Here is a 27858-nt window from a genome sequence, read left to right on the forward strand (position 1 = left end):
GGAGATGGTTCCCCAAGACTCCTGAGCCCCACAAATCCCACTGAGCTGAGCAACATCCATCCTGGAGTTCAAGGTAGATTCTCAGGACCGCTGAACCCCACACACCATCCTGAGCCAAGCAAGATCCATCCTGGAATTGGAGCTGGTTCCTCAGGAACACTAAAGCTCACATATCCACCTGAGCTGAGCAAGATCCATCCTGGAGATGGTTCCTCAAGACCCCTGAGCCCCACACATCCAACTGAGCTGAGCAACATCCATCCTGGAGATGGTTCCTCAAGACTCCTGAGCCCCACATCCCACTGAGCTGAGCAACATCCATCCTGGAGATGGTTCCTCAAGACCCCTAAGCCCCACACATCCCACTGAGCTGAGCAACATCCATCCTGGAGATGGTTCCTCAAGACTCCTGAGCCCCACATCCCACTGAGCTGAGCAACATCCATCCTGGAGATGGTTCCTCAAGACTCCTGAGCCCCACATATCCCACGGAGCCGAGCAAGATCCACCCTGGAGTTTGTGCCTCAAGACCCCTGAGCCCCACACATCCCACTGAGCTGAGCAAGATCCATCCTGGAGATGGTTCCTCAAGACCCCTGAGCCCCACACATCCCACTCAGCTGAGCAAGATCCATCCTGGAGTTCGAGGTAGATTCTCAGGACCGCTGAACCCCACACAGCATCCTGAGCCAAGCAAGATCCATCCTGGAAGTGGCGCTGGTTCCTCAGGAACACTAAAGCTCACATATCCACCTGAGCTGAGCAAGATCCATCCTGGAGATGGTTCCTCAAGACCCCTAAGCCCCACATCCCACTGAGCCGAGCAAGATCCATCCTGGAGCTGGTTCCTCAGGAACCCTAAGCCCCACACATCCCACTGACCAAGCAAGAACCACCTGGAGCTGGTTCCTCAGGAACCCTAGGCCCAACAGATCCCACTGACCAAGCAAGAGCCATCCCTGGAGCTGGTTTCTCCTCATGCCAGTTCACGAGACACCATGCTCTGCCCCATCATCTTCCAGCCCAGCCCTCCTCCACCCGGTTTTGCACCCCCAGGCCCTGGGCTGAACCTTCCAGGATGAACCCCCCACCAGAAGACCCCACAGCTTGAAGGTGAGAACCTCCAGTTGGGCCAGGGGAGGGTTAGATTGGATACTGGGAACAACTCCTTGCGGTCAAGGGTTGGAAGAGGCTGCTCAGAGCAGTGGGAGAGTCCCCAGTCTTGGTGGGGTTTGGAAACCACGTAGATGTGCCACTTAGGGACAGAGTTGAGTCAACACCGATGAGCTAAGAGGGCTTTGCCAACCTGAACGATTCCATGATTCTACCACTCGACTCATCTCGACACGACGTGGTCTCCAGCTCTTCAAGTGCTGCCTTCCCTGGATCTCAGCACCATCCAAGCTCCCCATGCACCCATCGCTCATCCCTGAAGCTCCTGGTCTCCCGTTACCTCCTCCTCGCTGAGCAGATACTCGGGCGGTGGGTTGTAGGACTCCTCGTGCCCAGGCAGCTTCATCTTGGGGGCTGGGACGTGCATCTTGTGGCGGCCCAGGATGGAGTTGGGATCTTCATGGGCCCAAAGGTCATAGTAGGTAGGTGTGTCATCCTTGGGCTTGCGGGGCTTGATCCAACCCATCTTGATAGCGTGGACTAGCTTGGAGACCTGTGAGATTGGGGAGAGGTCAACCCCAGGAGCCCCAGGACTCCAGAGGATTGGCAAGGAGAAGGTGTGGGATATAAGGATGGAAAGAAAGCTGCTGAGATGGAGTTGGAAGGCTTCAAAGGACCAATGGACTTGATATGTGGTCACAAGGTGCTGCAGCAGGAACAGTTGGGCCACAGCAGGGACAGGAGAAGGTCACAGCCTGTGCTCGGGGGGCTTCAGAGCTCAGCTTCGTGCTCTACACTCATCCACGGCACCATCAGCTTCCTCACCTTCTCCTTCTCGATGAGAGAGGGGATGAAGCTCCGCTTGTCTGCCGGGCGATTCGTCACCGGGTGGATCATGACCTCGTGGGTGAAGAAGTCAACGGCCGGCTGAGGAGACAAAGACCAATGAGATGGTGGTTCTGGGCTGCCCCTGCCTATCCTGGGACAACCCAGAACTTGGAGGAAGCACAGAGGTTGTGCCATGACCATACCTCATAGGGATTGAAGTGGACATCCCCAAACTGTCCCCTCTGGAGCCGCTGCACCAGCTCCACCTGCTCGTCCGTCAGCTTTATATCTGCTCCCGTCATCTTGTCCTGGATTGTTCGCCTGCGGAGATCCAGGTGGGACAGGGTTAGGGCTGGACTGCAGCATCGTCCCTGATGGTGGCACAAGCACTGGGTTCCTGAATCCCACAGGCCAGAAGCCACACCTGGAGACCTGGAGGTCTCCAGCCTGTACTCCGCAGCCGTGAGCTCCAGGAAAGCTGGAGAAGTGGGGCTGTGAGAACCTCAGGAGGTTCAACAAGGCCAAGGTCTGACACCTGGGTTGGGGCAATCCATGGTTTCAATGCAGGATGAGGGATGATAGCAGCCGTGAGGAGAAGGACTTGGGGTGCAGGGGGAGGAGAAGCTTGATATGAGCCAAGAACGTGCGGTCGCAGACCAGAAACCACCCATGTCCAGGGCTGCGTCCAAAGCAGCGTGGTCAGCAGGGAGGGAAGGAATTCTGCCCTTCTGCTCCACTCTGGTGAGACCCAACTTGGAGTCCTGTGTCCAGTTCTGGAGTCATCAACACAAGAACGATATGGAACTGTTGGAATGGGTCCAGAGGAGGCTCCAAGGATGATGGGAGGGCTGGAGAACCTCTGCTATGAGGACAGGCTGAGAGTTGGGGTTGTTCAGCCTGGAGAAGAGAAGGCTCCGAGGAGACCTTAGAGCAGCTTCCAGTACCTGAAGGGGCTCCAGGAAAGCTGGAGGGGGCTTTTTCCAAGGGTCTGGAGTGATAGGACGAGGGGTAACGGCTTTAAATTGGAAGGGGAAATATTTAGATTGGACATTCGGAAGAAACCCTTCACCATGAAGACCTGGCCCAGGTCGCCCAGGGATGTGGTGGCTGCCCCATCCCTAGAGGTGTTGAAGGCCAGGTTGGATGGGCCTTGGAGCAACCGGATCCAGTGGGAGGTATCCCTGCCCATGGCAGGGGGTTGGAACTGGATGATCTTCAAGGTCCCTTCCAACTCAAACCATAGAATCATCGAATGATTTGAGTTGGAAGAGACCCTTTAAGATCTTCTAATTCCAAACCATCTTCTGATTCTCTGAAATCAGAGAATCCCTGTGGACACACTCATTCCACATCGCGTCGTGCAACCTTCTCCTCCTCACTCACCAGTAGTCGGGATTCTCCATCTTCTCCAAGAACATGTCCAGCTCATCCTTGTTCCGGATGGGCTTGTAGATCTTCTTGCCATCCAAGTTGTATCCGATGTGTGGGAAGTCCTGGTACCACTCCATGGGGATGTTGCCCACCGTGTTGCGAATGTCCTGGAGGGGAGAGGAGAGCAGAGGTGTGAGGAGAGGGGACATGAAAGCTGAGTGATGTCCACCTTCCTCACCCACTTGCAGGCACTGAAAAGCAGCAACAGTGCCCAAGCTTTGAGGATCATAGAACCCATAGGTCAGAAAAGACCTTTGAGATCATCAAGTCCAACTCTACTACTACTAAATGTCCACTACTAAATCAAGTCCCTAAGAACTTCATCTGCCCTGCTTTTAAACACCTCCAAGGATGGGGACATCACCACCAGCCTGGACAGCCTCTGCCAGGGCCTGAGAACCCTTTTGGTAATGAAAATGTTCCTGATGTCCAACCAAAACCTTCCCCTGGGACCGCGTGAGGCCACCTCCTCTCCTCCTATCACTTGTCACCACAACCTCCTTCCAGGTAGTTGTAGACAGTGATGAAGTCTCCCCTCAGCCTCCTCTTCTCCAGGCTAAACACCCCCAGGTTCCTCAGATGTCCCTCATAACCCGTGTTCTCCAGCCCCTTTCCCAGCTCTGTTCCCTTCTCTGGATGCGCTCCAGCCCCTCAAGGTCCTTCTTGGAGTGAAGAGCCCAGAATTGAACCCAGGATTCGAGGTGTGGCCTCACCAGGGGCACAATCACTGCCCTGGTCCTGCTGGCCACACCGTTTCTGATCCAAGCCAAGATGCCGTTGGCCTTCTTGGCCACCAGGGCCACCGCTGGCTCGTGTCCAGCTGCCGTCAACCAACACCTTCAGGTCCTTCTCCATGGGACAGCTTTCCAGCCGCTCTTCCCCAAGCCTGGAGCTGCTCAGGGTTGGTGTGACCCATGAGCAGGACCCAACACTTTGCCTAGTTGGACCTCATCCCGTTGGCCTCAGCCGATGGATCCAGCCTTTGATGCAGCTCATTGATCATACAATCATTGAACCACCAGGATGGAAAAGACCTCTTGGATCATTGAGTCCAACCATTCCTATCTGCCACTAAACCACGTCCCCGAGCAATTGATGCTCCAAACGTTCTCAGTAGGAGCGAAGTAAAGCCCGAGCGTGAGCTGCCGATGCCCACTGCCATGCTGGCACCACCCCGGCACCGAGAGGGATGCACTGGAATGGAAAAAGGTTGGGAAGACCATGAGTGAACCTCAGATCTACCGTAGGGTGAGAGATGTAGCCCACAAGCTTCCAACCTCAGCACCATGCATGACCGCAGGCAGCCCAGAGCGGTGCTTCGTTATCTCCTGGGCTCATTTGTGGAGCAGGAAGGGTTTAAAACCCTTTTTAACGACTTCATAAGAGGGAATATCTGAGCTGCATCCAAAGCAGCGTGGCCAGTAGGGATGGAGAGGATGCTGCCCCTCTGTTCCTCTCTTGGGAGACCAACTCTGGAGGATTGGGTCCAGGTCTGGAATCCTCAATAGAAGAAGGAGATGGAGCTGTTGGAACGGGTGCAGAGGAGGCTCCAAGGATGATGTGAGGGTTGGAGCACCTCCCATCCGAGGACAGGCTGAGAGAGTTGGGGTTGTTCAGCCTGGAGAAGAGAAGGCTCCGAGGAGACCTTAGAGCGACATTCCAGTATCTAAAGGGGCTCCAGGAAAGCTGGAGAGGGACTTTTTCCAAGATCATGGAGTGATAGGATGAGGGGCAATGGGTATAAACTGGAGAGGGGCAGATTTAGACTGGACACGAGGAGGAACTTCTTCTCCATGAGAGTGGTGAGGCCCTGGAAGAGGTTTCCCAGGGAGGTTGTGGCTGCCCCATCCCTGGAGATGTTGAAGGCCAGGTTGGATGGTCCTTGGGCAGCCTGATCCAGTGGGATGTCCCTTCCCATGGCAGAGGGATTGGAACTGGATGGGCTTTAAGGTCCCTTCCAACCCAAACCATTCCATGATTCTATGATAATACTGGAAGCCGGTGTCGGCTGCGTGCCGGAGCGCACGGGGCAGGGGGCTGCGGGCGGTCAGCAGCGCTGTGGCTGAGCACATTCCACCATCCATCCTCGGAGCCAGGAGAACGCTTCACATTTTCCGATTGCCAGCTGCCAGGCTCGCTCCCCCTCTGCACACGCACACAGCCGCTGCCGATCTTGGCTGTCCGAACCGGAGCAGGCAGCTGCCCACAATGCACCAAGCGCTGCATCTCTCCCCTCCGCTCCATGGCCATTGGGATCCTGGGCTGCATCCAAAGCAGCGTGGCCAGCAGGGACGGAGGGGATTCTGCCCCTCTATTCCTCTCTTGGGAGACCTCCTCTGGAGGATTGGGTCCAGGTCTGGAATCCTCAACAGAAGAAGGGGATGGAGCTGTTGGAACGGGTACAGAGGAGGCTCCAAGGATGATGGGAGGGCTGGAGCACCTCCCATCCGAGGACAGGCTGAGAGAGTTGGGGTTCTTCACCCTGGAGAAGAGAAGGCTCCGAGGAGACCTTAGAGAGACCTTCCAGTACCTGAAGGGTGAATGATATTGACAGCGAGATCAAGGGCGCCCTCAGCAAGTCTGCAGATGACACCGAGCTGGGTGGTGTGGTTGCCACACTGGAAGGGTGGGATGTCATCCAGAGGGACCTGGACAGACTGGAGAAGTGGGGCTGGAGAACCTCAGGAGGTTCAACAAGGGCAAGGTCCTACACCTGGGTGGGGGCAATGTCCAGTTTCAGTCCAGGGTGGGCGATGATGTGATGGAGAACAGCTCTGAGGAGAAGGACTTGGGGTGGTGGGGAGGAGAAGCTCAACGTGAACCACAACGTGCGCTCACAGCCCAGAAGGCCAACGGTGTCCTGGGCTGCATCCAAAGCAGCGTGGCCAGCAGGGACGGAGGGGATTCTGCCCCTCTGTTCCTCTCTTGGGAGACCTCCTCTGGAGGATTGGGTCCAGTTCTGGAATCCTCAACAAAAGGAGGAGATGGAGCTGTTGGAACGGGTCCAGAGGAGGCTCCAAGGATGATGGGAGGGCTGGAGCACCTCCCATCTGAGGACAGGCTGAGAGAGTTGGGGTTCTTCAGCCTGGAGAAGAGAAGGCTCCGAGGAGACCTTAGAGTCAGAATCCCCTCCGTCCCTGCTGGCCACGCTGCTTTGGATGCAGCCCAGGACACCGTTGGCCTTCTGGGCTGTGAGCGCACGTTGTGGCTCATGTTGAGCTTCTCATTCCCATCACCCCAAGTCCTTCTCCTCAGGGCTGCTCTCCATCACATCATCCCCCATCCTGGACTGAAACGGCAGATTGCCCCAACCCAGCTGTAGGACCTTGCCCTTGGCTTTGTTGAACCTCCTGAGGTTCTCCAGCCCCACTTCTCCAGCCTGTCCAGGTCCCTCTTGGCCTTGTTGAACCTCCTGAGGTTCTCCAGCCCCACTTCTCCAGCCTTTCCAGGTCCCTCTTGGCCTGGTTGAACCTCCTGAGGTTCTGTAGCGCCACTTCTCCAGCCTGTCCAGGTCCCTCTTGGGTTTGTTGAACCTCCTGAGGTTCTCCAGCCCCACCTCTCCAGCCTGTCCAGGTCCCTCTTGGGTTTGTTGAACCTCCTGAGGTTCTCCAGCCCCACTTCTCCAGCCTGTCCAGGTCCCTCTTGGCCTTGTTGAACCTCCTGAGGTTCTCCAGCCCCACTTCTCCAGCCTGTCCAGGTCCTTCTGGATGACATCCCATCCTTCCAGTGTGGCAACTGCCCCACTCAGCTCGGTGTCATCTGCAAACTCACTGAGGGTACCCTCGATCTCGCTGTTGATATCATTGATGAAGATATTAACCATCATTGGTCCCAGCATGGACCCTTGAGGGCCATCACTCATCACGGAGCCCGTTGGTAGCCATGGCCGAGTCCATCACTTCCCACCCAGCGGCTCCGGCTCCTGTGCCGTTAACACATCGCCTCCGGCGAGCGAGCACGGAGCAGTCGGGAGCGCTGGAGTGAGAGCTCGCCGTCACTCAGCCTCACGTCTGGAAGTTGTTCTTGGATGGACCTCGGGCATTCCTAGACGCACATTCCTGGCAGCTGGACAAATTCAGAGGAAAGATTCTTCCCTTGAAAATATCCGGTCCACGTGGAGGAGAAAAGGGGACGGGGCAAGCTCAGCATTCCCACCCCCCATCGCGGAGAGCACAGCCGAGATCCCAGGGGATGGCGATGCCAGAACCATGGCAGGGGGTGGAGAGGGCTCAGCACTCCCAGAGGCACTTCCCATAGGAGCAGAATTCCCGAGGGATCCCCAGTTTGGGTTGGAAGGGACCTTCAAGATCATCCAGTTCCAACCCCGTGCCATGGGCAGGGACATCCCACTGGATCAGGCTGCCCAAGGGCCATCCAACCTGGCCTTCAACATCTCCAGGGATGGGGCAACCACCACCGCTCTGGACAACCTGTTCCAGGGCCTCCTCACCCTCATGGTGAAGAAATTCCTCCTCATGTCGTCTAAATCTGCCCCTCTCCGGTTTATACCCATTGTCCCTCGTCCTATCACTCTATGCCCATGGCAAAAGTCCCTCCTCAGCTTTCTTGGAGCCCCTTCAGGTACTGGAAGGTCACTCTAAGGTCTCCTCGGAGCCTTCTCTTCTCCAGGTTGAACAACCCCAACTCTCTCAGCCTGTCCTCGGATGGGAGGTGCTCCAACCCTCCCATCATCCTTGGAGCCTCCTCTGGACCCGTTCCAACAGCTCCATCTCCTTCTTCTGTTGAGGATTCCAGAACTGGACCCAATCCTCCAGAGGAGGTCTCCCAAGGGAGGAACTGAGGGGCAGAATCCCCTCCGTCCCTGCTGGCCACGCTGCTTTGGATGCAGCCCAGGACACGGTTGGCCTTCTGGGCTGTGAGCGCACGTTGTGGCTCACGTTGATCTTCTCCTCCCCACCACCCCAAGTCCTTCTCCTCAGGGCTGCTCTCCATCACATCATCCCCCACCCTGGACTGAAATTGCGGATTGCCCCCACCCAGGTGTAGGACCTTGCCCTTGGCCTTGTTGAACCTCCTGAGGTTCTCCAGCCCCACTTCTCCAGTCTGTCCAGGTCCCTCTGGATGACATCCCACCCTTCCAGTGTGGCAACCACACCACCCAGCTCGGTGTCATCTGCAGACGTGCTGAGGGCGCCCTTGATCTCGCTGTCAATATCATTGATGAAGCAGACGGTGTCTCTCCTGCTTCCAAGGAAAAGGAGTCCTACACTCATCCCGGTCGATCCCCTTGGTTGGCAGGTTTGCTCCAACAGTCACAATTCCTATTTTCTGAGGATATGGAGCCAATTCCACCCATCAGAAGCTGAGCCAACTCCCTGTGAGCTCAGGCATAGCCAATGCTTGGAGATCCGCAGGTTTATCTGATCCATCCGGATTCCCAAGTGCCTGATCCTGGAGGAGAAGGCTGCCAGGCTGCTCCGTGACCCGGGATGCTGCAGGGATTCCCAAGTGCCTGATCCTGGAGGAGAAGGCTGCCAGGCTGCTCCCTGACCTGGGATTCTGCAGGGAATCCAAGTGCCTGATCCTGGAGGAGAAGGCTGCCAGGTCGCTTCGTGATCTGGGATGCTGCAGGGATTCCAAGTGCCTGATCCTGGAGGAGAAGGCTGCCAGGCTGCTCCATGACCTGGGATGCTGCAGGAATTCCAAGTGCCTGATCCTGGAGGAGAAGGATGCCAGGCTGCTCCGTGATCTGGGATGCTACAGGGATTCCCAAGTGCCTGATCCTGGAGGAGAAGCCTGCCAGGCTGCTCCGTGACCTGGGATGCTACAGGGATTCCAAGTGCCTGATCCTGGAGGAGAAGGCTGCCAGGCTGCTCCGTGACCTGGGATGCTGCAGGGATTCCAAGTGCCTGATCCCAGAGGAGAAGGCTGCCAGGCTGCTCCGTGACCTGGGATGCTGCAGGGATTCCCAAGTGCCTGATCCTGGAGGAGGAGGCTGCCAGGCTGCTCCGTGATTTGGGATGCTGCAGGGATTCCAAGTGCCTGATCCTGGAGGAGAAGGCTGCCAGGCTGCTCCATGACCTGGGATGCTGCAGGGATTCCAAGTGCCTGATCCCGGAGGAGAAGGCTGCCAGGCTGCTCCGTGACCTGGGATGCTGCAGGGATTCCAAGTGCCTGATCCCGGAGGAGAAGGCTGCCAGGCTGCTCCGTGACCTGGGATGCTGCAGGGATTCCAAGTGCCTGATCCCGGAGGAGAAGGCTGCCAGGCTGCTCCGTGACCTGGGATGCTGCAGGGATTCCCAAGTGCCTGATCCTGGAGGAGAAGGCTGCCAGGCTACTCCGTGACCTGGGATGCTGCAGGGATTCCCAAGTGCCTGATCCTGGAGGAGAAGGCTGCCAGGCTACTCCGTGATTTGGGATGCTACAGGGATTCCAAGTGCCTGATCCTGGAGCAGAAGGCTGCCAGGCTGCTCCGTGACCCGGGATGCTGCAGGGATTCCAAGTGTCTGATCCTGGAGGAGAAGGCTGCCAGGCTGCTCCGTGACCTGGGATGCTGCAGGGATTCCCAAGTGCCTGATCCTGGAGGAGAAGGCTGCCAGGCTGCTCCGTGACCTGGGATGCTGCAGGGATTCCAAGTGCCTGATCCTGGAGGAGAAGCCTGCCAGGCTGCTCCATGACCTGGGATGCTGCAGGGATTCCAAGTGCCTGATCCTGGAGGAGAAGGCTGCCAGGCTGCTCCGTGACCTGGGATGCTGCAGGAATTCCAAGTGCCTGATCCTGGAGGAGAAGGCTGCCAGGTTGCTCCATGACCTGGGATGCTACAGGTATTCCGAGTGCCTGATCCTGGAGGAGGAGGCTGCCAGGCTGCTCCGTGACCTGGGATGCTGCAGGGATTCCCAAATGCCTGATCCTGGAGGAGAAGGCTGCCAGGCTGCTCCGTGACCCGGGATGCTGCAGGGATTCCCAAGTGCCTGATCCTGGAGGAGGAGGCTGCCAGGCTGCTCCGTGATCCGGGATGCTACAGGGACTCCCAAGTGCCTGATCCTGGAGGAGAAGGCTGCCAGGCTGCTCCGTGATCTGGGATGCTGCAGGGATTCCAAGTGCCTGATCCTGGAGGGGAAGGCTGCCAGGCTGCTCCGTGACCTGGGATGCTACAGGGATTCCCAAGTGCCTGATCCTGGAGGAGGAGGCTGCCAGGCTGCTCCATGACCTGGGATGCTACAGGCATTCCCAAATGCCTGATCCTGGAGGAGAAGGCTGCCAGGCTGCTCCATGACCTGGGATGCTGCAGGGATTCCAAGTGCCTGATCCTGGAGGAGAAGGCTGCCAGGCTGCTCCGTGACCTGGGATGCTGCAGGGATTCCCAAGTGCCTGATCCTGGAGGAGAAGGCTGCCAGGCTGCTCCGTGACCTGGGATGCTGCAGGGATTCCAAGTGCCTGATCCTGGAGGAGGAGGCTGCCAGGCAGGAGCAGGAGAGGGAAGAGTGGGAGCAGGACCAGAAGCAGATGCAGAAGCAGAAGAGGGAGAGGGAAGAGCAGAGGCAGAAGCGGGAGCAGAAGCGTGAAAGCAAAAGTGGGAGTGGGAAGAGCCGGAGAGGGAGCAGAAGTGGGAGCGGGAACAGGCTGGATTTGGTTGATCTGCAGGAAGGGGAGGGAGTGCTTTCAGGGGCTCTCCTTGCAGGGACTCATCCTGAGCAGGAGCCTGTACCCCCAGCCCCGTTAGCAACCCGATCCCAGGCACAACTTCTCCCCATAACCTATCCCTATAACCTTTCCCCACAGCCTCCCCCCATAACCTGTCCCCATAAGTTCTCCCTATAACCTCTCTCCCATAACAAGCCCCCAATACCTCTCCTCTAACCTCTCCCCATAAGTTCTCCCTATAACCTGTCCCCCATAACCTGGCCCCAATGCCTCTCCCCATAACCTGTCCCTATAACCTCTCCCCATAACCTGTCCCTATAACCTCTCCCCATAACCTGTCCCCATAGCCTCTCCCCATAACCCTTCCCTACAATCTCTCCCTATAATCTGTCCCTGTATCCTCTCCCCATAGACTGTCCTCATAACCTGTCCCTGTATTCTGTCCCCACAGCCTCTCCCCATAACCTGTCCCCCCAACCCCTCTCCCTAACCTGCCCCTACATCTCCCCATATCCTGTCCCAAATATCTCTCCCCATAACCCATCCCCAATACCTCTCCCCTTAACCTCTCCCCATAACCTTTCCCCACAGCCTCTCCCCACAACCTCTCCCCCTAAACTGTCCCCATAAGTTCTCCCCATAACCTGTCCCCCATACCTCTCCCCTAACCTCTCCCCATAGCCTGTCCCCATAACCTGAACCTCTATCCTATCCCCATAGCCTCTCCCTATAACCTCTCCCCATAGCCTCTCCCTATAACCTCTCCCCATAGCCTGTTCCCATAGCCCGAACCTGTATCCTGTCCCCATAGCCTCTCCCCATAGCCTGAACCTGTATCCTGTCCCCATAGCTTCTCCCCATAGCCTGTCCCCATAGCCTGAATCTGTATCCTGTCCCCATAACCTCTCCCCATAGCCTGAACCTGTATCCTGTCCCCATAGCCTCTCCCTATAACCTCTCCCCATAACCTGTCCCCATAACCTTTCCCTATAACATCTCCCCATAACGTGTCCCTGTATCCTGTCCCCATAGCTTCTCCCCATAGCCTGTCCCCATAGCCTGAACCTGTATCCTGTCCCCATAGCCTCTCCCTATAACCTCTCCCCATAACCTGTCCCCATAACCTTTCCCTATAACATCTCCCCATAACCTGAACCTGTATCCTGTCCCCGTAATCTCTCCCCATAGCCTCTCCCCACAGCCTGAACCTGTATCCTGTCCCTGTATCCTGTCCCCATAGCCTCTCCCCATAACGTGTCCCTGTATCCTGTCCCCATAGCTTCTCCCCATAGCCTGTCCCCATAGCCTGAACCTGTATCCTGTCCCCATAGCCTCTCCCTATAACCTCTCCCCATAACCTGTCCCCATAACCTTTCCCTATAACATCTCCCCATAACCTGAACCTGTATCCTGTCCCCGTAATCTCTCCCCATAGCCTCTCCCCACAGCCTGAACCTGTATCCTGTCCCTGTATCCTGTCCCCATAGCCTCTCCCCATAACCTGTCCCTGTATCCTGTCCCCGTAGCCTCTCCCTATAACCTCTCCCCATAACCTGTCCCCATAGCCTCTCCCCATAACCTGAACCTCTATCCTGTCCCCATAGCCTCTCCCTATAACCTCTCCCCATAACCTGTCCCCATAGCCTCTCCCCATAACCTGAACCTCTATCCTGTCCCCATAGCTTCTCCCCATAACCTCTCCCCATAACCTGAACCTGTATCCTGTCCCCGTAACCTCTCCCCATAGCCTGAACCTGTATCCTGTCCCCATAGCCTCTCCCCATAGCCTATCCCTATAGCCTCTCCCCATAGCCTGTCCCCATAGCCTCTCCCCATAGCCTATCCCTATAGCCTCTCCCCATAGCCTGTCCCCATAGCCTCTCCCCATAGCCTGAACCTGTATCCTGTCCCCATAGCCTCTCCCTATAACCTCTCCCCATAGCCTTTCCCTATAACATCTCCCCATAACCTGCCCCTGTATCCTGTCCCCATAGCCTCTCCCCATAACCTTTCCCTATAACATCTCCCCATAACCTGCCCCTGTATCCTGTCCCCATAGCCTCTCCCCATAACCTTTCCCTATAACATCTCCCCATAACCTGCCCCTGTATCCTGTCCCCATAGCCTCTCCCCATAACCTTTCCCTATAACATCTCCCCATAACCTGTCCCTGTATCCTGTCCCCATAACCTCTCCCCATAACCTCTCCCCATAACCTGTCCCTGTATCCTGTCTCCATAACCTCTCCCCATAGCCTGAACCTGTATCCTGTCCCCATAACCTCTCCCCATAACCTGTCCCTGTATCCTGTCCCCATAGCCTCTCCCCATAACCTGTCCCTGTATCCTGTCCCCATAGCCTCTCCCCATAACCTCTCCCCATAACCCCAGACCCACAGCCGATGCCCACACAGCTTCCGGCAAGGATGCTGCCCGTGTGCCGGCCGGGAGCTGCGGTCGCAGCCGGCGGGTGAACCCCACCGAGCTCTCCCGGCCGGTTGCAGCCCCTCGGCTACGCACGGGAGCCCTGGCTGAGCCCAGAAGGGTTAAATCGCCCGCAGGGATGGAGGGTGAGCTCAGGTAGGCTGAGCCTGTGGCTCCCTCTTCCCAAGCTGGAATTGGGAGCCGGAGGAGGGGCCTGGCTGACCACTGCTGCGCTATAAAACTCCAGCTCCTGCCACGCTCGGCTTCTTATAATGCACATGTGTGGGGAGAGGAAAACACAGCCCTGGCTGTGAGCAGCTCTTAACCCCTTTTTTTGCGCGGAGAGAGGCAGCGCGGAGCTGAGAACGGAGATCCCCACTGCCAAACCTTCCAGCTGGAAGCTCCGGGAAGGTTGACGAAACCCAAAGATCCCCAGATTTCAACCTGGAAGCAGCATGAACGCCTGGAGCTGAGCCCACTGGCAGCAGGAGGTCGGTGGAACGCGGCGATTTCTCATACAGCTTCTCTGGTGTCCCCTCGTAGCTTCCTCAGTGTCCCTTCACGGCTTCTCTGGTGCCTGCACACGGCTTTCCTGGTGTCCCCACGCAGCTTTCCCGGTGTCCCCTTGCAGCTTTCCCGGTGTCCCCTCGCCATCCACCATGTCCTTTGCTATGTTGCGCTCGGCGCCCAGCCGGTACCTGTATCCCGAGATCAGCATGCTCTCCGAGGATGAAGAAAACGGCTCCGAAAGCTCCGGTTCCGATGAGAAGCCCTATCATTTGGACGCCGACGGTTTCGGCATCAAAACCAGCAAACGCAGGAGCAGCAAAAAACCCAACCGGATCACCAGGGAACCCCGGCAGCGTCACACGGCCAACGCGCGGGAGCGTGACCGCACCAACAGTGTCAACACTGCCTTCACCGCCCTCCGCACGCTCATCCCCACCGAGCCGGCCGATAGGAAGCTTTCCAAGATCGAGACCTTGAGACTGGCTTCCAGCTACATCTCCCACCTTGGGAATGTGCTCCTGGTAGGAGAAGCATGTGGAGATGGGCAACCGTGCCATACCACCCCGGCTTTCTACCACCACGGCGGCGGCAGCCCCCCGGCACGCGACACCGAGAATTCCCAGCCCAAACAGATCTGCACTTTCTGCCTCAGCAACCAGAGGAAGCTGGTAAGTGGTTCCTTGCACCATTCCCAACGGGATTTTAGGGGGACCCCCCCCCCGCCTCGCCCCGGGGCATTTCCTTGCATGAGGATGGGGTTTGGGAGCACCGGGATGCCGGTGAGCCAAGGGGGAGTGGGATGACGGGGAGAGATGGAGCAGCTCCAGTGGGAGCTGCATCACCAGAAGCCAGGGAAGGGAGCACGCCAGATTCTGCCGGCGAATCCAGACATGGAAAATGCCGTACCTCCCTTTGGTCCATCCAGATTTACTGCTCAAAGCCCCCAGCAGCTGTATCCAAACCTCACGCGCATCCAAACCTCGCACGTATCCGCAGAAGGGCAAAGGGATGGGAGAAGGGGAACCCCTCTGAAGGGGGAAAAAACGGATTTGAGGAGCTGGAAATCAGAAACGTAGGGAAAACAGGAGTCAAGGAAGAGTCTGTCTCTCCCTTCGGCAGCATCCAGGCAGCACGTGGAGCGGTGAGAGGGATTTGGGCGCAGGGTTGGCTGCGGTCAGGACTCCCAGCCCTTGGATCGCCGGAAAGCCGTGCTGGGATAGGGATGAGGGGAAGCTGAGGTCAATGCCGTGACACATAGGTGCTCCTCAAGCATTCCAGAGGATCACAGGGACAGCAGCTCTGCCCTACGAGCAGTCAGGAAGCCGGATGGACGGCTGTCCTGGCTTTCCAAAGGGTCTCTACAACCAAGTGAGAGCCGCAATGTCCATCTCAGCTCCATGTCCTTAGGGAATTGCTCTGCTCTTGGTGTCTCGGTAGGAAGCACCTCTGGCAGAGGCTGTCTCCATGCCCATCCGGCACCGGCACTGCCACACAAACTCACGGCTCCGAAGGGGAAAGTGGAGCAGGACATAAACCCAGCAGCCAGACTGGGAAAATCCAGCTTTAGCTCTGCTGAGGCTCCAGGAGATGTTTGCCACCGGCTCGGAGAAGCCGTGAGCATCCATCCCGGCAGAACCAGTGCCAGGTTTTAAAGCCCCGTTGGTCTCTGGTGGGGCAGAAGTGAAGGAGGGTGGAAGAGCTGAGGTGTCTGGGATAGCAGCTGGAGCCGTGCACACACGCTTCTCGTTTGAACCCATTTAACCTCAACAAGTAACGCCTGGAAGAGGGAGAAGCCTTTGGGAAGGATTCAGGGCTCAGTAAGTGCAGAGCAGTGGCAGTAAATCAGATCACCGGTAAATTCTGACAGTGTTTCAGAGCAAGAACACCCCAAACCCCGTTAATCCCCCTTCCACATCACTTCCAATTCACCGGAGACCGAGCTGGGAGCTGCAGGCAGGAAGGAATGACATCAGGAGTTGGGATCTACTGGGATTTACACTGCAAAACCTTGGGTCATCAAAGGGAAATGCATGGGGCTTTTCCCACTCCGGCAGTGTGGAGCAAGGGCTTCCCTCCTGCACCGGAGTCAAATCCTCTGCCGTGGTGTCAAATCCCCTGCATTGCAGTCAAACCCTTCTTGGTGCCAAATCCTCTGCCCTGGTGTCAAATCCTCTGCACCAGAGTCAAACCCATCCTGGTGTCAAACCCTCTGCACCAGAGTCAAACCCATCCTGGCGTCAAACCAGTCCTGGTGTCAAACCCTCTGCACCAGAGTCAAACCCATCCTGGTGTCAAACCAGTCCTGGTGTCAAACCCTCTGCACCAGAGTCAAACCCATCCTGGTGTCAAACCAGTCCTGACGTCAAATCCTCTGCACCAGAGTCAAACCCATCCTGGTGTCAAACCAGTCCTGGTGTCAAACCCTCTGCACCAGAGTCAAACCCATCCTGGTGTCAAACCAGTCCTGGCGTCAAATCCTCTGCACCAGAGTCAAACCCATCCTGGTGTCAAACCCTCTGCACCAGAGTCAAACCCTCTGCACTGGTGTCAAACCAGTCCTGGCGTCAAACCCTCTGCACCAGAGTCAAACCCATCCTGGTGTCAAACCAGTCCTGGCGTCAAACCCTCTGCACCAGAGTCAAACCCATCCTGGTGTCAAACCAGTCCTGGCGTCAAATCCTCTGCACCAGAGTCAAACCCATCCTGGTGTCAAACCAGTCCTGGTGTCAAATCCTCTGCACCAGAGTCAAACCCATCCTGGTGTCAAACCCTCTGCACCAGAGTCAAACCCTCCACACCAGAGTCAAACCCTCTGCACTGGTGTCAAATCATTTCTGGTGTCAAAATCTCCGCAGCGGAGCCAAATCCTTACTGGTGTCAAACCAGTCCTGCTGTCAAATCCTTTGCACCAGAGTCAAACCCCTTCCTGGCATCAAACCCTCTGCCCCAGAGTCAAACCCTTACGGATGCCAAAGCCTTTACACCAGAGTCAAACCCTTGCCGGTGTCAAACTCTCTGCACCGGAGTCAAACACCAGATGCTGCAGGTGGGAAGCTGCTACGGGGCTGAACTGGAAAAATCCTCTCTTTCCAGTTATCAGCCAGTTTGGAAACCTCCTACAATAGATTCAGAGATCAGGGGTTCTCTGTTGCTCCTGCGCGTATCACCACTTTTGCATTGATTCTGATCAATCCCCATTGCTGCTTTTGCATCGATTCCGAACAATCCCCATCGCCACTTTTGCATCGATTCTGATCAAACCCCATCGCCGCTTTTGCATCGATTCTGATCAATCCCCATAGACGCTTTCACATAATTCTGATAAATCCCCATCGTCATTTTTGCATCGATTCCAATAAATCCCTATCACCTTTTGCATCGATTCTGATCAATCCCCATCGCCACTTTTGCATCAGTTCCTATAAATGCCCATTGCCACTTTCCCATTGATTCCGATAAATCCACATCACTACATCTGCATCAATTCCAATCAATCCCCATCACCACTTTTCCATCGAGTCCCATAAATGCCCATTGCTGCTTTTGCATTGATTCCTATAAATCCCCATCAACTGTTTCCGATCAATCCCCATCCCCACTTTCACACAGATTCCCATCAATCTCCATCGCCATTTTTACATGGATCCCAATAAATCCCTATCACCACTTCCACATCGATTCCAATAAATCCACATCGCCACTTTCGCATCAATTCCTATCAATCCCACATCACCACTTTCGCATCGATTCCCATCAGTCCCCAACACTTTTCCGTCGATTCCTATAAATGCCCATTGCTGCTTTTGCATCGATTCCTATAAATCTCCATCAACTTTTGCATCCATTCCGATCAATCCCCATCGCCACTTTTACATGGATACCGATCAATCCCCATCACAACTTTTACATCGATTCCTATAAACCCCCATCGCCGCTTTTACATTGATTCCAATCAATCTCCATTGCCACTTTTACATCAATTCCAATCAATCCCCATCGCCACTTTTACATGGATACCGATCAATCCCCATCACAACTTTTACATCGATTCCTATAAACCCCCATCGCCGCTTTTACATTGATTCCAATCAATCTCCATTGCCACTTTTACATCAATTCCAATCAATCTCCATTGCCACTTTTACATCGATACCGATCAATCCCTATCACCTTTTGCATTGATTCCTATCAATCCCCATTATTGCTTTTAGATCGATTCCTACAAATCCCCATCACCACTTCTACATCGATTCTTAGGAATCTCCATCACCACTTCTACATCGATTCTGATCAATCCCCAACCACCACTTTTACATCAATTCCAATCCATCCCCATTGCCACTTTTCCATCGATACTGATAAATCCCTGTCTTCAGTTCCCAGCCTGGATTCCTGTGCGGGAACAAACCCCGGGATGGGCAGCTCTGTGCCGAGGCACATGGAAAGGATGAGCTGTGCAGGACTCCTGCTCCTCTCCTGCAGCTCTGCAGGATCAGATCCCAACGCTGTCCGAAGGGAGGTGATCCGCTGGTTTGGGTGAGGAATTAGCAAGTTTGGGCTCAGGTTGGGAAGCAGGGATGGAATAGACTTTGCCAAAGCCCTGCACTCGCTCTGTGCATGCATTTTTACAGCCAGATAACGGCTCCATGGGGTTTATTGCGTGTTAGAGAGAAACCGAATCATCCTTTGGGTGAGGGAATGAGAGCAAACTCTTCCAGAGCTGCAAATATTGGCATCTTGCAGCCCATTCCATGGCAGCTGGAAGGCTCCAAACACCCGGCTGGCCACCATTCTGCCCAGGAGGAGCCAGCTCTGAGTGCACCTTGCTGAGCATCCTACACCAAACCAACCCTAATGCGTGTGGCAGCTCCAGACCTTCGGATCTGCCACCACATCCCCACCACACCTTCAGTCTGGTGCTCAGGAAGCGGGAGCAGGCAGCTCCTCCGAGCTCCCCTTCCCATTTACCCACCCCACAAGGGATGGAAGCAGAGCTTTTTCCTTCCCAAAAGACCCAGGACAAGCCACGTTGACCCAGCTCCAAGCCTTGCTGCAAACTCTGGTCGTGCCGGGCACACCATCGCCGTCCCGAGCCGTAGGAGCTGCACCCAAGCCCTGACTCCCCTCCTTAAAAGCCTGCGATCCTCTGGAGAGGAAGGAGATGCCATGTGTGGCACAGAAGCCCCATGAGACAGTCAGACGACCCTTCATCCTCGGGCAGGAGCTTTGGGGACATGGTGGGCGAGGACTTGTGGGTGCTGTGAGCTAGACCCGTCAGAGAAATGGGATGGAGCTACTGTGCAGAAGTTCTTCCCAGGGAGAGGGGCTATGGGACAGAGCTCCAGTGGGATGTTTGGGGTTGCCGGTGGCTCTGGGACAGGCGAGTAGGACAGCAAATGTTTTCTGAACCCTTCTTGGCTGGGCCTCCTTCACCTCATCCCGCTTTCACTGGCCAAGCAGGTCCCGGGGGGCAAAGAGGCTGCATGGATTCAGGCTGCATGACTCAGCCTGGCCTTGCACCCAGGCATCCCGACGCCGCCGTTTGTCCCAGGGACTTTCCTGTATGGGGCTGGAATCAACACCATCTCCCTGGAAAAGTCCTTCTTTCCAGTGACTCATGGGTAGGTGTCTGCTGCTGAGCTCTCCGAAGGCGTAGCTGAGGCTGGAGACTCCGCAGGCTCCGGCTTCTTCCCTGACATCCTATCAATCCTTGCATGGGGACAAGACCTTGGGTGTAAGGAGGAGGAGGAGATGGACACCGCACCCGCAGGAGCTGACAGGACAGCATGTGGATGGGTGGCAGTGATGGGACAATCCCCGGCACTGCCAAGGAGGAGAATCGTCCCATTCCCAACAGCCAGGGTGGTCCAGACACCCCATCCCCACCAGCCCATGGAGGGGGTGATGCCAGGTTTTCCTTTGAGGCTGTTTCCTTTGCCTGCCAGCTGGTGGAAAACCAGGACGTTTTTCCTCCAGGGAGTTTATTGGCCAGGAATGCTGCTGGGAGCAGCCAGGGCTTGGGGCAGCTCGCACGACATCCACACTGAGCACCGTGCTCAATTCAGTATCAAAAAGTCCAAATTCAAGCAAGGCCTCTTCCCAAAACTGTTCCAGGGCTGAGAATCCTGAGAACCTGAGGCACATGGGTCAACCAGGGCAGCCAGGGCTGAGATTACACTCTGGGTAAAGTGATGAGGGATGACCGTCCAGCACCAGCCATTCCATCTTTCCAGAGTAGGAGCACCCATTAGCATGGGAAACAAACCAGGGAAGGGGCATCAAGACCATTTGGGAGTTAAATGTGCCGCAGGAGCGAAACCCAGCAGGTTTCAGGGAGCAAAGGTTGCCCTCATCTTGCTCCTGGGAAGGCTGGCCAATCCCATCACCTACGGGGCAGCAACAGTGCTGACAGGTACCACATCCCTTCCCAAAATGAACATCCAGCCCCAAGACGAGCATCCAGCCCCAGCCAGGTACCACATCCCTTCCAAAGATCAGCATCCAGCCCTATCTGGGTAACATATCCCTTCCCAAGACGAGCATCCAGCCCCATCTGGGCACCACATCCCTTCCCAAGTTGTGCATCCAACCCCATCTGGGTACCACATCCCTTCCCAAGTTCAGCATCCAATCCCAGCCAGGTACTGCATGCATTCCCAAGACAAGCATCCAGCCCCAAGACGAGCATCCAGCCTCAGCCAGGTACTGCATCTCTCCCCAAGTTGACCATCCAACTCCATCTGGGTACCACATCCCTTCCCAAGATGAGCATTCAGCCCCATCTGGGTACCACATCCCTTCCCAACTTGAGCATCCAATCCCATGTGGGTACCACATCCCTTCCCAACTTGAGCATCCAACTCCATCTGGGTACCACATCCCTTCCCAAGTTGAGCATCCAACTCCATCTGGGTACCACATCCCTTCCCAAGATGAGCATCCAACTCCATCTGGGTATCACATCCCTTCCCAAGATGAGCATCCAACTCCATCTGGGTATCACATCCCTTCCCAAGATGAGCATCCAACTCCATCTGGGTATCACATCCCTTCCCAAGATGAGCATCCAACCCCATCTGGGTACCACATCCCTTCCCAAGATGAGCATCCAACTCCATGTGGGTACCACATCCCTTCCCAAGATGAGCATCCAATCCCAGCTGGGTACCACATCCCTTCCTAAGTTGAACATCCAACCCTATCTAGGTACCACATCCCTTCCCACGCCGAGCATCCAACCCCAATCCCGGTGGCCAGATCTCCCTTTTGGAGACAACCAGGACCCCCGCGAGGGCAGGCCAAGGTCACGGCATAGCTGCGGTGTTAATCTCCGGCACTGCCAGCGGGAATGTGGAGAGGGGCCACAGTGCTTCCCGGCAGCAGGAAGGGAGGAGGGTGATGGCTGTGCTGAGAGGGACAGAATCCTTCAGCAAACGCTTCCAGAGCATTTCCCAAACCAGCATTTCAGGCCCAGGAGAAGTGAGCAGAGGAATTCCCAGATGGAGCACAGCATGGATTTTCTTGAGCGGCAAGGACACAGAAAAGGAAGTTGGGGTTAACCTGGCATTCCGAGACCTATGGGGCTTGGTGAAAAGCCTGGGGCCAGTGTGAAACCCAGCCAAGTTCTGCCGGAATTAACATGCCGAGCAGGATAGGATGAGGTGGCCAGGGAGTTCTCATCCCTTCCCAAGACGAGCATTCAGCCCCATCTGGGTACCACATCCCTTCCCAACTTGAGCATCCAACTCCATCTGGGTAACACATCCCTTCCCAAGATGAGCATCCAACTCCATGTGGGTACCACATCCCTTCCCAAGATGAGCATCCAGCCCCATCTGGGTACCACATCCCTTCCCAAGATGAGCATCCAACTCCATCTGGGTACCACATCCCTTCCCAAGATGAGCATTCAGCCCCATCTGGGTACCATATCCCTTCCCAACTTGAGCATCCAACTCCATCTGGGTAACACATCCCTTCCCAAGATGAGCATCCAACTCCATCTGGGTACCACATCCCTTCCCAAGATGAGCATCCAACTCCATGTGGGTACCACATCCCTTCCCAAGATGAGCATTCAGCCCCATCTGGGTACCACATCCCTTCCCAACTTGAGCATCCAACTCCATGTGGGTACCACATCCCTTCCCAAGACGAGCATCTAATTGGGCCAATCCGGCACCAACAGTCATAGCTGTGGGCACAGGAGGGCTCGGCAACATTCCATGCTCCGTTCCATGGGAAGGCAAAAGTTTTTGAGGGCAGCCTTGACCGAGCAGGCTTGGGATTCAACACCGAGGAATGCAGAACCTTCGTTAGGATAAAAGGGGGAGAGGAGGAGCAGGATGATGGGTTTGGGCTGAATAAGTGGATCCCATCGCTTGCTGCTTGCCGGCATCCCTGGATTTTCTAGGTGGTGTAGGAAAAACATCTAGAAGGCACGGCTCTGGAATGCCACATGCCACGCTGGACACAAGAGCAAGGAGGGCTGAGGTGGGAATGCCATCCCTATTCCTCTGCCGCTGGCAGTGTCCTGTGAAGGTGGATCCACGTTGGCAGCTGGAGGCACCAGCAAGGAGAGCTGGGAAGCTCAGTGTCCCCACCAAAGCTCTCCATGTCCCTCCTGCCACCACTCTGAGCAGGGTCATTGTGCCATCAAGTCCATCCAGAGAAAGGTCGACCTTCCAGTACCTGAAGGGGCTCCAAGAAAGTTGGGGAGGGACTGTTCACAAAAGTATGGAGTGATAGGACGAGGGGGAACGGGTTAAACTGGAGAGGGGCAGAGTTAGACTGGAAATAAGGAGGAACCTCTTCGTGATGAGGTGTTGAAGACCACGTTGGATGACCCTTGGGCAGCCTGATCCAGTGGGATGTCCCTCCTCATGGCAGGAGGGATTGGAACTGGCTGATCTTGAAGGTCCCTTCCAACCCAAACTATTCTATGATTGTATAATTCTAAGGTCATCATATCACCGTGCCACCAAGTGCCACCCCAGAGCAGGGTCACCGTGCCACGAAGCCACCAGGACAACCAATGCTCAGTGATAGATCCAAGCCCAGACCCACCTGGTGGTTGGGTGGCAACAGCCCTCGGATTCAGGCATGGGGTGACCCCGCAGCGGGCAGTAGGGATGGTGATAAGAGCTCCGTGCACACCCCAAAATCACAAAGCCGTGAGCCGGTGAGGTGCCCGCAGCTCAGTGCCTCGACCCCCACGTTCTCCACACGTTGTGTCGGCTCCGCAGCCCTATAATTTACTGTTCCTCCTGCACTTAATGGCAGCGGAAAGGCAAGGTGATAGGGGAAAAAATATGAGGCGGGATTTTCCGAATCCCCATTTCCTCTCCAGACAGCAAAGAACTCCTGGGGCCCGAACATCTGGGAAATTTAATTTTCCCGTTTCTGAGCTGAACTCCCCTTCCCCTCCCCTCCTCAGCGCCCGTAACAAAGGAAGAGTCAGAGTCGGGGCCGCACGTGCAGCTGAGGGGGAGGCTGTGCTGGAGCAGCGCTGGGATAAGGATGGGGCCTCGGCTGTGCCGTGCCGAGAGGTGGGAATGGCACCTAAAAGCTGGATGGAGACGCTGGGACTCTCAGGAGTCCCTGCAGGCTGGAAATGGGAAGAACCAGTTCGGCATGCGCATAGTTGTCTGGTGGTGGTGATGCTGGTGATGGTTTGGTGCTGGTGGTGGTGGCATCGATGGTGGTGGTGGTGCTGATGCTAATCATGGTGGTGGTGCTGGTGATGGTTTGGTGCTGGTGGTGGAGGCAGCGATGGTGGTGCTGATGCTATTGATGGTGGTGATGCTGGTGATGGTTTGGTGCTGGTGGTGGTGGCAGCGATGGTGGTGGTGCTGGTGATAGTTTGGTGCTGGTGGTGGAGGCAGCGATGGTGGTGGTGCTGGTGATGGTTTGTGCTGGTGGTGGAGGCAGCGATGGTGGTGCTGATGCTATTGATGGTGGTGGTGCTGGTGATGGTTTGGTGCTGGTGGTGGAGGCAGCGATGGTGGTGGTGCTGGTGATGGTTTGGTGCTGGTGGTGGTGGCAGCGATGGTGGTGGTGCTGGTGATGGTTTGGTGCTGGTGGTGGTGGCAGCGATGGTGGTGGTGGTGCTGATGCTAATCATGGTGGTGGTGCTGGTGATGGTTTGGTGCTGGTGGTGGAGGCAGCGATGGTGGTGCTGATGCTATTGATGGTGGTGATGCTGGTGATGGTTTGGTGCTGGTGGTGATGGCAGCGATGGTGGTGCTGATGCTATTGATGGTGGTGGTGCTGGTGATGGTTTGGTGCTGGTGGTGGTGGCAGCGATGGTGGTGGTGCTGGTGATGGTTTGGTGCTGGTGGTGGAGGCAGCGATGGTGGTGGTGCTGGTGATGGTTTGGTGCTGGTGGTGGTGGCAGTGGTGGTGGTGCTGATGCTATTGATGGTGGTGGTGCTGGTGATGGTTTGGTGCTGGTGGTGGTGGCAGCAATGGTGGTGCTGATGCTATTGATGGTGGTGGTGCTGGTGATGGTTTGGTGCTGGTGGTGGTGGCAGCGATGGTGGTGGTGCTGGTGATGGTTTGGTGCTGGTGGTGGTGGCAGCGATGGTGGTGGTAGTGCTGATGCTATTGATGGTGGTGGTGCTGGTGATAGTTTGGTGCTGGTGGTGGAGGCAGCGATGGTGGTGGTGCTGGTGATGGTTTGGTGCTGGTGGTGGTGGCAGCGATGGTGGTGCTGATGCTATTGATGGTGGTGGTGCTGGTGATGGTTTGGTGCTGGTGGTGGTGGCAGTGATGGTGGTGTTTGTGCTATTGATGGTGATGGTGGTGGTGGTGGTGCTGGTGGTGTTGAGCTTTCCGGGGAGCCGAGCATGACCGGCAGCCCGGCTGTCCCCAAGGGGCTCCAGGAGGACTCCGTGGTGGCACAGCACAGTGACCAGGTCCAGGGTTACCCAGCCATCCGTAGGGTGCATAAAGTTCTGGAGCGCAGGAATTCCAGCTGCCAGGGTGGGACCAGAGAGCCCTGAGCCAGGCACCGTGGTCGGCACAGAGAGTTTCTGTCCTACCGCTACCTCTGTCCAAGAAGAGAGTGTGGGAAGTGGGCATGGATGAGTGTCGGCAAAGGAGGAGATGCCACGAACACGGTGCAATGAGTGGAAGCGCTGAGCACCCCAAGGAATCATAGAGTCATAGAATGGGTTGGGTTGGAAGGGACTTTAAAGATCATCCAGTTCCAACCCCCCTGCCATGGGCAGGGACATCCCACTGGATCAGGCTGCCCAAGGACCATCCAACCTGGTCTTCAACACTTCCAGGGATGGGGCAGCCACAACTTCTCTGGGAAACCTCTTCCAGGGCCTCACCACCCTCATCAGGAAGAAATTCTTCCTTATGTCCAGTCTAAATCTGCCCCTCTCCAGTTTATCCCCGTTCCCTCTCATCCTATCACTCCAAACCGTTGTGAAAAGTCCCTCTCCAGCTTTCTTGGAGCCCCTTCAGGTACTGGAAGGTCACTCTAAGGTCTCCTCGGAGCCTTCTCTTCTCCAGGTGGAACAACCCCAACTCTCTCATCCTGTCCTCGTATGGGAGGTGCTTCAGCCCTCCCATCATCCTTGGAGCCTCCTCTGGACCCGTTCCAACAGCTCCATCTCCTCCTTCTGTTGAGGATTCCAGACCTGGACCCAATCCTCCAGAGGAGGTCTCCCAAGAGAGGAACAGAGGGGCAGAATCCCCTCCGTCCCTGCTGGCCACGCTGCTTTGGATGCAGCCCAGGACACGGTTGACCTTCTGGGCTGCGAGCGCACGTTGTGGCTCACGTCCAGCTTCTCATTCCCATCACCCCAAAGTCCTCCTTCTCAGGGCTGCTCTCCATCACATCATCTCCCATCCTGGGCTGAAATCGGGGATTGCCCCCACCCAGGTGTAGGACCTTGCCCTTGGCCTTGTTGGACCTCCTGAGGTTCTCACATGAGGGGAGGCAGCGAGAAGAAGGGCTGAGGCAGGACAGGAAAGGCACCTGCAGGAGCCTGACCCCTCTGGATGCCCAGGGAGACGTAGGGATGGTGATGACACCTTGGGAAAGCTGCCCCATGGACCAGCAGGACCAGCACCAGCGTGGGGAGGAGCGAGCCGCTCCCGGTTGGAGCCAGCATCCTGGCAAAGCTCCCAACTCCAAGTATGTTTTTTTGTAACTTGACCTTCTCCTTCTTCTCCACAGAGTAAAGACCGAGACAGGAAGACAGCGATCCGGAGCTAGATGATCTGAGTTTTCCCGAAAGGACAAGAAGGAGGAGCAGAAGGAGGAAGGACAGAAAAGCCACACACACAAAACCACAGCCACAGGCACTGCTGCCTTCACCCTGCTGCTGGGGAGAGCCGCACAGCGTCACCCTGAAGGACCTTATCATGACCTGGACATGCATCCTGGGAGAGACCAGGTGTCCTCCTGGCTCCGAGGGGTGACGACAGACAGGACGTGATCATGGATGCGGCGGGACATTGCAGGACGGCTCAGAGGAACGCTTGCTGCACAGGGATGCTCTGCATTGGCGCAGGCAATGCAGCTGCTGCCCAGTGAGCCGAAGGGGCAGGGAATCTGCTCCAGGGATCCTGGAAAGGACAATCCTTGTCCCAGACTCTGTGGATGCCACACACGGCAGCGTGGGGTGGCTTGGAGGAACGCTGGCTGCACGGGGATGCTCTGCAAGAGTGCAGGTAATGCAGTCGCTGCCTGGTGAGACGGAGAGGTAGGAGACCTGCTCCGGGATTCCCTGGAAGGGCATTCCCTGCCCTGGACAATGCGGATACCATGCACGGCGGCTCAGAGGAACACTTGCTGCATAGGGATGCTCTGCATCAGCATAAGCAATGCTGTCGCTGCCCAGTGAGCCGAAGGGGCAGGAGATCTGCTCCGGGACTCCTTGGAAGGGCATTCCCTGCTGTGGACTCTGCAGATGCAACATATGGTGGCTTAGAGGAACGCTCGCTGTGCAGGGATGCTCCGCAATGGTGCAGGCAATGCAGCCACTGCTGGGTGAGCCAGAGGGGCAGAGGATCTGCTCTGGGGCTCCTGGGAAGGGCATTCCCTGCCCTGGATTCTGTGGATACCATGCATGGTGGCTTGGAGAAACACCCGCTGTGCAGGGATGCTCCACAATGGTGCAGACAACGTAGCCACTGCTGGGTGAGACAGAGGGGCAGGGAACCTGCTCCGGGGCTCCTTGGAAGGGTATTCCCTGCTCTGCACTCTGCAGATGCCACACACGGTGTGGCTCCCGGGACAAAGCCGGTGCTCGAATGTGCCCCTTCCCAGGCCTGACTTGAGCAGCCGGTGAAAATGCTTTGAGAAACAGTCCACTCTCTTTATCCCCTTCCAGCTCTGAGCCGCTCCATCCCCTGCACTCCACGTCCCGGAGGCGCTGCCGTCGTGAGGTTAATCAATACATGCTGGTGTTTCATGTCATTGATCCGGTAATGGAAAGCCTGGGCTATTTGTATAATTAAAAACTAACACGGTTTAGAATCTGGGTGGTAGCTTCCTTCTTTCCACACCCCACTTCCTAAATAAACCTTTGGATTCACCCTCACCTACACTGCCTTTAAACACCAGCCACTCCGCAAGGGATGGAGCCGCAGCTCCAAGACTACACCCCGAGCACCGGGCTCGGCCATTCCGTCAGCTCTGCTGCCTTCGGGATGGAGCCGAGGGTTCAGAGGGGGAATCCTTCCTTCAAGGTGGTCCAAGGTGAGCGCTGCCCCCCAGGATCCTCTGCTCCAGGATTTCATGGGTCTCTGGCATAGTCCCTATGTCTCCAAATGGGTGTCACAAGGTTATAAGGAGCACGGGATGGGGGGCAGGCTGAATCCTGGCTCCTCGAGTGGCAGGGAAGGGGCTGCGAGCCCCACATTGCTCCCTCTCACAACTCTGGAGCCCCACCAGAGTGAACCCCGGAGCCAAACGGCTGCTAATGTG

The 27858-nt window shown here is 56.3% G+C and overlaps 2 protein-coding genes across 5 annotated transcripts in view; one reads left to right on the top strand and one right to left on the bottom strand.

The window, feature by feature from the left end:
- BOP1 (BOP1 ribosomal biogenesis factor) overlaps window positions 1–27858 on the bottom strand; it is a 96489-nt gene that overhangs the window by 11830 nt on the left and 56801 nt on the right. For 2 of the 4 annotated variants that reach the window (XM_054057739.1, XM_054057737.1), the window contains exons 4-8: window positions 4479–4566; window positions 3325–3479; window positions 2145–2262; window positions 1939–2040; window positions 1454–1666 (exon numbers count right to left, since the gene is read on the bottom strand). In XM_054057739.1, coding sequence (XP_053913714.1) covers window positions 1454–1666; window positions 1939–2040; window positions 2145–2262; window positions 3325–3479; window positions 4479–4566 — 676 coding nt within the window. The remainder of the gene's footprint in view (window positions 1–1453; window positions 1667–1938; window positions 2041–2144; window positions 2263–3324; window positions 3480–4478; window positions 4567–27858) is intronic. The other 2 variants (XM_054057735.1, XM_054057736.1) reach the window with 1 other exon arrangement.
- SCX (scleraxis bHLH transcription factor) lies at window positions 983–27792 on the top strand. The gene is made up of 3 exons (XM_054057762.1): window positions 983–1113; window positions 13944–14578; window positions 26104–27792. Exons 2-3 carry the CDS (start codon window positions 14060–14062, stop codon window positions 26140–26142), a joined length of 558 nt encoding a protein of 185 aa, XP_053913737.1. The 5' UTR covers window positions 983–1113; window positions 13944–14059; the 3' UTR covers window positions 26143–27792.

This window comes from Cuculus canorus, chromosome 2 (genome assembly GCF_017976375.1).
Source record: "Cuculus canorus isolate bCucCan1 chromosome 2, bCucCan1.pri, whole genome shotgun sequence".
Lineage (NCBI taxonomy): Eukaryota > Metazoa > Chordata > Aves > Cuculiformes > Cuculidae > Cuculus > Cuculus canorus.

Coding starts and splice junctions, on each gene's coding strand:
- SCX (XM_054057762.1), top strand. CDS start 14,060: ATGTCCTTTGCTATGTTGCGCTCGGCGCCCAGCCGGTACCTGTATCCC. Junction 14,579..26,103: donor TCAGCAACCAGAGGAAGCTG/GTAAGTGGTTCC, acceptor TCTTCTCCACAG/AGTAAAGACCGAGACAGGAA.